Source organism: Panicum virgatum, chromosome 2N (genome assembly GCF_016808335.1).
Source record: "Panicum virgatum strain AP13 chromosome 2N, P.virgatum_v5, whole genome shotgun sequence".
NCBI lineage: Eukaryota > Viridiplantae > Streptophyta > Magnoliopsida > Poales > Poaceae > Panicum > Panicum virgatum.
The window spans coordinates 69,985,285-69,995,191 of record NC_053146.1 but is presented as its reverse complement, the minus strand read 5'-3'; the positions used below and the strand labels follow the sequence as shown (position 1 = coordinate 69,995,191).

The window sequence follows — 9,907 nt, the reverse complement described above, 5'->3', positions numbered from 1 at the left end:
TTTTGGAGGCTCAAGAGTGTGTTCATGTCGGGAGGAGCAGCAACAAATGAATGGTGGGGGGGCTGAGGGATATAAATACTCGAGCCCCAAAAACTAGCTATTACTTGGCGTTTTATGCACTTATCGGAACTTCTGACACTAGGTCGGAACTTCCGATCTGTTAATCAGGAATTTGCCCGAGAGCCCCTTATCGGAAGTAATACAAAAATTCCGAGGGGGGGGGGGTCGGAACTTCTGGTACAGTGTATATCTGGTGGCCGAGAGGGTTTTCACGGAAGTAACAGAGAACTTCCGAGGTGGGTCGGAACTTCCAACCCATACAAATTTTGCAGGGATAAAACTGTGGAGTGTGTGTAGTGACTCTAGTGATTTTTTATTAGTTCTTCTAAGCACTTTAGCAACTCCATACTATATTTCCGCGTCCCTCTTAATAGTACGGTGATCCTATACTCAAATTCAAAATTCAAAATAGAAAATTATAAAAGATCCTCGTTGAAGCTCATCCACCGTCTCTTTAGCAAATATGGTGTCGTTAATTGCTCTTTCTCATTTCAATGATTTTAGGTCCTGCTCATAGCTTCATAAACACGTTAGCTCCTTAATTGTAAGTGTCATTATCGTCAAAATCCATTGAGGGGGGACAAATGCACTTACAGGTGCGCCGGCGTGGGTGTGAGGTCATGGCCGACCTCTGCCGTGCTGTGCGGGAGCGAGACTAGGTGCAAGGCTGCCCCAGTGTACCTGCGCGATGCCGGCGTGCGGCCGCCGTGCGCCCGTACGGAGGGGAAAGGGTTGAAGGATAAGAATTTCAGGCTTATGTAATTAGGCTTATAAAATTGATTGAAATTTATTGGATATATGACTTAAAATGATAAGTGTAACTAGATCTATATGTGAGTCCAATGTTAAGAGTCAGACCTGATGTACTAGAACATCACATTAATATCTTAGAATTTATTGAAATTCAATTGAATTTGTTAGAGATGACTCAACATAATAGCCAATTCTTCGGTGCAAACTGGTGTGGTTAAATACATATGTGGGTCCTGCGTCAAGAGTCGGGAGCTCTTTTGCAGAATCGTCATTCATGAACTGCAGGATGATTTCACCAAAATTTGAGAGATTTTTGCAAAATTTACATCTTCAACTGTTCAGCCGATCCTACGGTCCAGGAATTCTTATCTACGTTGTGGCCACCTCTAGTGCAGGAAAATGCAACAGGTCTGGCTTGTATATGGGCTGGGCCTTGCGATTCACCCCACACACAGGCAGTCGCCGAGCGGCGGAGCAAATAATCTCCATATCTTTGCTTGCTTGCTGCCTGCAATGTGGGGGAGGATTGAAGTGAGGAGAAGAGCCTGCTCCTACATCCATTCTAGCAGAGCAGAGCAGAGCAGAGTAGGCGGCCATGGAGGCGTCGTCAAGGCTCCAAAGCCTCCTGAGGCCCCTCCTCCTCTCCCCCTCGCGCACCACGGCCAGAGCCCTCCAAACCCTAGCCCTTCGCTCCCCGCCTCCTCCTCCACGCCTCCCTTCCTCCTTGCTCCTCCTCCGCCCGCGCCGCCTCCCGCCTCCCCAACCCCACGGCGTCCCGTCCCGCCTCCCCCTCCTCCGCCCCTTCGCATCCGTCTCCCCGGCCCCCGCCCCCGGGAGGGACCATCTCGACTCCAAAGACCAGGGACCCCCGCCCGCGCCCTTGCCTCCGCCGCCGCCGGAAGAACTCGCCTCCGACGACGAGGCCTACTACCACGAGCACCTTCTCGAGGTTGCACAGGAGAACCAGACACGGGTCGTCCCCGTCAAGGCCTTCTTCCTATGCACCAGGTATTGTTTCATCTCTCCCAAAATCTGCTTGTTTGTTCCGGATTCCGCGATCAACTGATGCTTGATGAGGCCTCTCCCAGTATCGACCTGCGGAGCCTCCAGTCCCAGAATTCCTTCAATGTCATCCCACCTACATCGCGTGCCACCAACTACGTCGTACTTAGATACTACGATGTCAAGGGAGACCCCGAGGTACCTAACCCAATCTTATTTTTTCTTATTATCACGATAGAATCAGCAGATGTTGAAGGCATCTTATGGTCTGCAAAGTAAAGTCTAATGTTTCAACAGATTCTTAAAATTGAAACCCAAAAGGAAGTTAATATGCCCTGCTGTCTGCATTTCCTTTATTTGCAATGTTGAATTCCAAGTTTGAAACACCACGGCAGGCTGAAGTTTACTGTTTTTCGATGTTGTGCTTCATTTGTCATAGTGTTGCCCCCCCCCCCCCCCCCCCCCAACAACACGCACACACCCGACTGTATGCCTGTATAATCGCTATTGAACTCAGCCTTTGCAGAAGGCTATCTGAAAGCTCTATTCTTGATTTGCCTGTGCTCACTGGGATTGCAAGTTAGGATAGAGTTCGGTCTGTCTTTTGTTGTTTCCCGAGACAGCATTTTGGTAGTATATGATGATTGTCTTTGTACAATATGTTCATATTATGCTCCTGCTTATGATTCATGATATGTACATGTTCTACTTATTGCCTTTCTAAAGGTCTGTGTTTGTTTTTTTTTTCCTAGATTGTTTGTTAACGACATGCAGAGAGCATACTTACTGGATTAGTTTTATCATTATTTCACAGGGTTTTAAGTCTGGTGTCATAGATGAGAGCCATTGTCACTACATGGTCGTTTTCCAATATGGGTCCATCGTTCTGTTTAATGTTTCTGATCATGAAGCAGATGGATACCTAAAAATTGTCGAGAAGCATGCATCAGGTTTACTTCCAGAGATGAGAAAAGATGGTAAGCCCAGAACACTTGTCCTCAAGGAGTAGAGTTTCTCATTCTTTTTATCTGCTTTGGATGTTATCATTGTTTCCTTGCATTAGTACTATCCTAATAGAGTTAAATGTATCTCATGGTATAAGAGGCATCTATAGAAGGTTATACTCTATTGTATGTCTATAGTGTTCTTCAATCAACAACTGCAGACAAAAATATCCCATGATATCTGGAGTTATTGATTTGCAGATGATGGCACCCATGGGTTATGGTAAGTTCTGTGACGAGAACTGTTCTTGGCTTATATAGAGGTTTACCATCCTGTTGCGTTACTTGGCAGAGAGCACATGGTATTTGCTTCACTAAATATATTCCTAGCAACTTGACCTATCTGCATTATTTTTTATTGTCGCTTCTTTGCATTTATTGTTATGGGGGCTGTTGTGTCATCTAAACGTTAGCATGCCCATGACACAACCTTTCCCAACTGCAGATTATGCTGTTGTTGAGAAGCCTACCTTGGAGACATGGATGCAGGGTGGTCTTGACTATATTGTGCTTAGGGATCTGAGTATTGATGGAATCCGTACGATTGGAAGTGTCCTGGGTCAGAGTATTGCTCTTGACTACTATATCCGTCAAGTACGTATAATTCAGAAGAAGAGATGTTGTGATGATACATCAAGAAATCTAATCAATTATCTTTGTTCATAGGTGGATGGAATGGTAGCTGAGTTCACAGATATCAATCGTGGTATGGAAAAAACTGGTACCTTCACTATGGAGAGGAAGAAGCTTTTCCAGCTCGTAGGGAAGGCCAACTCTAACTTGGCAGATGTTATTCTTAAGCTTGGACTCTTTGAAAGGTATCGTAGCTTCTGGCTGACTAGTTTAGTTTTCCTAAATGTAAATAATTTATGAATATTCCTTGTCCCATTCCCTGACACTAAAGGCTAATATCCTTTGTTGCATGCAACATTTGCAATTTTTCTTTGAGTTTGATAATTACACGTGCATTCTCCTGCCAGAGATGTTGCATATGTGCATCCCGTAGTCAGACAGTACACCGGTGTTCATGAAGCTGCTGCTTAGCTTGTCTCCATATGGGAGACAAGCTTTTGCTTTATTTTTAGTTTACCTTTAGTTTTATGTGATTCTGTACAGGTTTGTAAAGTAGATGGGAAAAGACCAAGCTTGCATAATTGTTGTAAAAAACGAACCCAAATTACTTATTTACCATTGCATGACTGTCAGGCGGTATTCCTTTCAATGCATAGTTCCTCTGAAATTCGCTGCCTTGTTGTAAGAAACGTGTTTCATTTGGCCTGCCTTTTGTGAGTTGGGGAAAAATACTAGTTCAGTTTCCATCTGTGATCTGAATTTGACTTATATGTTTACTGTAATTTAATTTGTCGGTGTTATTTCTTTATGCAGTTTTCTCCTTGTTTCCCTGCCATAGCTGTTGGATTCTGACTTTGAGATGAACTCTTTTATGTTTATATTTGAGCACATGTTTACACTAGACCTTTGTGGATTCCAGGTCAGACATAGCATGGAAAAATGCAAACTACGCTCAAATTTGGGAATACCTTCGAGATGAATATGAGCTAACCCAAAGATTTGGAAACCTTGACTTTAAGTTGAAATTTGTTGAGGTAAGGCTGGTGGTTTGATGCAGAAAATTCAGTGGTTGAATGAAAGTTTTTATGGTTGTGTGTTTCTGTATTTCTGATGCGTGCGATATTTTTGAAATTGGCAGCACAACATCAGGTTTCTTCAGGAGATCCTTCAGAACAGGAAGTCGGATTTTCTGGAATGGCTTATTATCATCCTGATCAGTGTGGAGATATTGATATCTGTTTATAACATCATCCAGGAGCAGATGTAGCGCGGATCCTGAACACGGAACGAGGGAGGTGTTTTGGCCAAGGATTTTGTGTTGCCCCCGATGCCATTGGCAGCCTCAATCAATTTGTGAAGGAGAGTAGTAGCTATAGAGTGGGGATCATATTGGGAATGGTAGATGATGGTCGCACACAGCGTAGTCTTAGTCCTTTGACTTGGTTTAGTGCGAATGCAATGCAAAGGTGCCCGGACCATAGTCACAAAGTTCCTGGGTCGAGGAACGGGGTCGAGGGTCGAGGGACGTCACTTTATAAAATTGTGGTACGAAGGGGGTATATCTCTATGGAACGATAAATTATTATGTGGAACGCGACTCTAATTCATTCGGGTCGATATTTTCGGGTCGATGCGTCTTTAAAAAGACAAAAACTATATATATATATGTGTGTGTGCGCGTGCTACAAATGAAGAAACTAATCTGCACAAGCATATAAGAAACATACAAAATAGTACATTTAGATCATACTACACGTACTCAGCTTATTATCTAATAAAAACCACCTCAATCCGCTGTCAATAACCTTCTTATCCCAATTAAATCTGCTAGCAATGGGCTGCGACCCCTCTCAAACCGGGACACGATCCAACCTTGAATGGGACACTGACCCTCTTTGACCCCGACCCTCGAATCGGAACGGCGTTCCCGGGTCGTGGGACGAGGCATCGACTCCGAATTCTGTGACTATGGCCCGGATTTTTACCGTGACAAAATCGAAGGGTGCAAATAGTGTAGTTTGGGTGACTGAATACCAATACCATGAGAGACCAGGTGAAACTGATGACTGTGGCTAGTGGCTTGGCTGTGGTTTGGCTATGTTTGTTTGGCTGTGGCTGGTGGTGCAAGGAGCAAGGAGCAAGAGAACTCTGAAGCTCAAAGGTGTGAAAGGAGCCTTTCTCAAGAAGTGTGAAGCAGCAAGTAATTTCAAAAGGTGGCATACTGGTATTTATAGACTCTAAGGCACATACATACGAGTAGTACACTACATAGTGCGATGCAATGCCACAAAGAACGACAGAGGAGCTGGAGCGGCAAAAAAAAATTGCCGCAGTGCAGCTAGCTGACGTGGGCCAAGCAGTCAATCTTGCCAATCGGCGCACACCACGTGCCACCTCTCCCCGGAGGAATCTCCACGCCCCTGCCGTGTTCCCACACAACCCCCGCTCGAAATTACCGGAATGCCCGCCACGGACGCTATGACTGGATCTGGGGAAGGGGCAGAACCGTCCGAGCAGGCGAGCACGCCGGTCCAGTGGGCCCCCATCCCGATCGGAGCCGCACGATCGGCCGCCCAACGGCCTCGATCCCGCTACTAGAAGCTTCCCCTGTGCCGCCGGTCTACGCGTATATAACGCGACGCCCGCCTCCCCCACCCACTCACCGGACGCATCCATCTCCTTCCTTCCTTCCTCGGTTCCTCCCCTCTCCCGCATCGTGACGTCAGCAGCCATGGTGAAGGCCTACCCCACGGTGAGCGAGGACTACCTCAAGGCGGTCGAGAAGGCCAAGCGCAAGCTCCGCGGCCTCATCGCCGAGAAGAACTGCGCCCCGCTCATGCTCCGCCTCGCGTAAGCCGCCCGCCCGATTCTCTTCATTCATTCCCCTCGCCCCCACCATCCCGATCTGGCCGGGCCTCCTCACTGTGCAGTTGTCACTCGCTTAATCCCTCGCAGCTGGCACTCCGCCGGCACCTTCGATGTCTCCACCAAGACCGGGGGGCCCTTCGGCACTATGAAGAACCCCGCTGAGCAGGTGCACGGAGCCAACGCCGGTCTCGACATCGCCGTCAGGCTGCTCGAACCTATCAAGGAGCAGTTCTCCATCCTATCCTACGCTGATTTCTACCAGGTTACCTGCCTGCCTGAGATTGCGCTTTCAATCACACATTCCCCTTGTTCCGGATCGAATGACATCTTCCGCTCTAACGGCGCTGCAGCTTGCTGGGGTCGTGGCCGTGGAGGTCACCGGCGGCCCTGAGGTCCCCTTCCACCCAGGGAGGCAGGTAAGACAGATCCATTCTTCTTGTTAACATCAAATCATGCCCCAACCCAACCCGACACAATCCTGAGATTTTGCTAGGGTTTAAGCAAGCAAATCCTATCCTCTGCCTACCAATTGCTCCTGCAGCACACCTGCCTATCAATTGCTCCTGCAGCACACCTAGAATTGAAATCTTCCTATTGGCTTATGTGGACACATACAGATGTGCGGAAATACTGTATTAGCACCCTGTGGGGTCCTTCGACTTTGCTGGAATACTTTCGAGTGATTAACTCTATATATTGTCTGTCTTTGATCAGGCCTTTTTGGCTCTGGATTTATGTGGTGCTATGAGCTTACCCCAACTTGTATTTATGTGGTGCTATGCTAATTATTGCAGCCCCTCATTATGTAGGTTCGTTGGACTGTTGATAGGTTGGCAATTTCGTGTCTACATTTCATTCCTTTATCTGTCATATGACATGCCACATGTAAAAATTCGTGTGTTGCATTTGCTGAATAAAGTTGCCATGATTATAGAGTAGTAATAGGGTGATGATGGAGCCAATTGATCTTCTGCATAGGCCTAATATGCTTGACATGGAATTATTGCAAGTTTCTTTCAAGTAGTACTCATTCCGTGGATGTATCATTTATTTGCTGGGCCAGGTCAAAATAGATAGTAAGCGTGTAATTAGTAATGAGCTATATCTCCTGTGTTATGAGATGTTGTTTAAGGCTTAAAATATTATCCTCTCTAGAGCCTTCCATAGTATTTGTATTTGCTTGAAATAGACATTAGATCATGTGGGAATGTGCTATTGTGCATGGATTTGGACTGTTGTTTCTTTACCCATTTAGCCGTAGGTGTTGATGAAAGCATCATTTTTATTCTGTAGGACAAGCCTGAGCCTCCACCGGAAGGCCGCCTTCCTGATGCCACCCAAGGTACAATTAGAAAATAGTTTTTGTATTGCCAAAGCTTATGGCTTCATTTATGTTAGTTTTATTCTGTTGACGTGAAATGAATGCATCAATAATACCTCCCCTTCAAATATGAGCATTTCAGCAGTAGCAGTAGCAGTAGCAAGTATTTGATTATGCTTCTTCCCTTTTGTGATTCATTTTTTTTCTAAAAAATATGTTCTCATGTTGGGAGTCTTGTTCCAAAATTTTTGCATGCTTCTGGATGCACTATGTGGCATCCTTCTTTTGGGGAAAAAAACACAGCTCAAGTGCAGGAAAATGCACAAACAAGATTTCCCTTCAGTTCTTGGATTGCTTTCTTTGTTGTGTGGGTGATAAAGTGAGAATGGTTTAGGGTTTAATTATATTTTCCATAAATTGGTAGGAATGAGATAGATGGACTTAGGGATGTAAACGGATCGAATACGGATGGATATTGCTGATATCGTATTTGTTTTTTTTTTCAAATACGGATAGTGTTAGTTTTTGCCAGATAAGATTGTAATGGATATTGACATCATAAAAATGTAACTTTTAGTATCCGGATACGGACCAGTTACAGATATTTAATATCTGGAATTGGGATAAAAATCCTTCCAAACTGGATCGAATACGGTCGGGAAATATCTGTACCATTGACATCCCTAGATGGACTTACTCGTTGGGGTCTCTTGCATCAGGTTCTGACCACCTCAGGCAGGTGTTCTCCACACAGATGGGTTTGAGCGACCAGGACATTGTTGCGCTTTCTGGTGGTCACACCCTGGTTGGTGGAATTGTTGAACCAGCCTCTGTATTTTTTGTGTTTCGGAACTTGAAGGGTGCTGCTTATGCGTAATTGACTATCTCATGTAGGGAAGATGCCACAAGGATAGGTCTGGCTTTGAGGGAGCCTGGACTTCCAACCCTTTGATCTTTGACAACTCTTACTTCAAGTAAGTGAGCTATTTCTTTCAAAGGATGCCCTTATTTCTAGTTAAATAGCAAGCTCTATTGATCGGGTAATAGCCTTGTGGGTTTAGGGTTTAGGGTTACAAACTCCTTGAGACAAGTCTTTGTTAAAGTTGAATACTCTGGCAGGGAGCTTCTGAGTGGTGAGAAGGAAGGCCTTCTGCAGCTGCCAAGTGACAAAGCACTCCTCTCTGACCCATCCTTCCGCCCGCTTGTTGAGAAATATGCAGCGGTATATATTTGATCCTTGCGTTTTCTCCTCTTCCGGAGAGTTTTGTCTTGTGCTTGTCGGTTGTGACCTGGATGATTTTGCCTGATTTGTAGGATGAGGATGCTTTCTTTGCTGACTATGCTGAGGCCCACCAGAAGCTTTCTGAATTGGGGTAAGGGTGCTCCTGATCGGTGAAGAATGCTTGCTCAACAATTTGACAGAGTAGTAATGTGGATCCCTTTGCACCATGTTTTCTTGATTGCAGATTTGCTGAGGCGTAAGGTGCTTCCAGAAAAGGTAAAAGAAGGGGGCTGGGGGCGGTTGAAGATTGTTGCCTAGCCAATTTATCTTTGTGGCTATTTGCACCTAAGACCACTACGAACCGGAAGAGTGTGGTGGCGGCTTGTCTGTAATAAACATTCGTGGGCCTTGTGAGGCAGGCCATACATCTTTCGTGTGTTTCCATGTAACGGTTAGAGTACTGTGATTTCCTTTCCGGGGGTTGATGAATTCAGCTGAAGGTGCAGTAGTGTGTAATGTCATGGTTCTTTTGGAGAGATGGTTGTTTTGGCCATCTGTTGTGATGTTGGTGACCATATCATTCTCTTTGAATCATGAACGTCTGGACTTTGCAGCTGAAAAATAAATAACTAGTAGTCCTTTATTTTAAATTGTGTGTCATTTTGACTTTTTCTAGATACTTATAAATTGGAGAGGAGTGTTTTTTCAGGCTTCATCCAAATAGAACTGGAGTGATAGAAATGTGTTTAAAGGTCTGTTTGGGAGCACTTCAGTTTAAAAAAAAATTGCTTCATTTCACCAACTTCATAATATTTTTTCAGCTCCACTTCACAAACTTAAGGAAAACCGCCAGCTGGAAGGAGGGGGCATCACCGGCGGCTTTTGCTCCGCACACTGCCAAGCCGTCATAGTCCTTGCCTTAGCTCTTTATATTTTCTTCCCCAAATCAGTTATTTGCCAACTCCCTAAATAGGTATAGGAAAGGAAAAAAATATCCATCTCCTACCATTCCCATTTCTTCTTCCCAATCATCAAAATTTGTGGATCCACCGCGCCTCTGCTCTGGCTACGGGAGGAGGAGGCGATTGAGCACAATAGAGAGTT

At 45.2% G+C, this 9,907-nt stretch overlaps 2 protein-coding genes across 3 annotated transcripts; both read left to right on the top strand.

Annotated features, from left to right (window-relative positions):
* The first annotated feature begins 1,339 nt into the window (after positions 1 to 1,339).
* Positions 1,340 to 5,429, top strand: LOC120662268 (protein RETARDED ROOT GROWTH, mitochondrial-like). 2 transcript variants are annotated; one of them, XR_005670223.1, is made up of 8 exons: positions 1,355 to 1,821; positions 1,902 to 2,013; positions 2,630 to 2,792; positions 3,265 to 3,413; positions 3,486 to 3,637; positions 4,312 to 4,426; positions 4,531 to 4,868; positions 5,372 to 5,429. XR_005670223.1 is itself a non-coding variant. In XM_039941446.1 (7 exons), exons 1-7 carry the CDS (start codon positions 1,409 to 1,411, stop codon positions 4,657 to 4,659), a joined length of 1,233 nt encoding a protein of 410 aa, XP_039797380.1. In that variant the 5' UTR covers positions 1,340 to 1,408; the 3' UTR covers positions 4,660 to 4,984. The 2 variants fall into 2 exon arrangements, 1 of the variants encoding a protein (XP_039797380.1); XM_039941446.1 differs by lacking the exon at positions 5,372 to 5,429 and having other exon boundaries at positions 1,340 to 1,821; positions 4,531 to 4,984.
* A 601-nt stretch (positions 5,430 to 6,030) lies between these two features.
* LOC120662269 (L-ascorbate peroxidase 2, cytosolic) lies at positions 6,031 to 9,453 on the top strand. Its single transcript, XM_039941448.1, has 9 exons — positions 6,031 to 6,242; positions 6,348 to 6,522; positions 6,611 to 6,676; positions 7,554 to 7,602; positions 8,301 to 8,386; positions 8,476 to 8,555; positions 8,701 to 8,803; positions 8,896 to 8,954; positions 9,048 to 9,453. The coding sequence occupies exons 1-9, from the start codon at positions 6,124 to 6,126 to the stop codon at positions 9,061 to 9,063; spliced, it is 753 nt and encodes a 250-aa protein (XP_039797382.1). The 5' UTR covers positions 6,031 to 6,123; the 3' UTR covers positions 9,064 to 9,453.
* Positions 9,454 to 9,907: the final 454 nt, after the last annotated feature.

What these genes read in the sequence shown, in the direction of transcription:
- LOC120662268 (XM_039941446.1), top strand. Translation starts at nt 1,409, where the DNA reads ATGGAGGCGTCGTCAAGGCTCCAAAGCCTCCTGAGGCCCCTCCTCCTC. An exon ending in AAGCTTGGACTCTTTGAAAG is followed by an intron (nt 3,638 to 4,311) that starts GTATCGTAGCTT and finishes TGTGGATTCCAG; the next exon opens with GTCAGACATAGCATGGAAAA. An exon ending in TTAAGTTGAAATTTGTTGAG is followed by an intron (nt 4,427 to 4,530) that starts GTAAGGCTGGTG and finishes TGAAATTGGCAG; the next exon opens with CACAACATCAGGTTTCTTCA.
- LOC120662269 (XM_039941448.1), top strand. Translation starts at nt 6,124, where the DNA reads ATGGTGAAGGCCTACCCCACGGTGAGCGAGGACTACCTCAAGGCGGTC. An exon ending in CCGCTCATGCTCCGCCTCGC is followed by an intron (nt 6,243 to 6,347) that starts GTAAGCCGCCCG and finishes AATCCCTCGCAG; the next exon opens with CTGGCACTCCGCCGGCACCT. An exon ending in TTTCTGGTGGTCACACCCTG is followed by an intron (nt 8,387 to 8,475) that starts GTTGGTGGAATT and finishes TATCTCATGTAG; the next exon opens with GGAAGATGCCACAAGGATAG.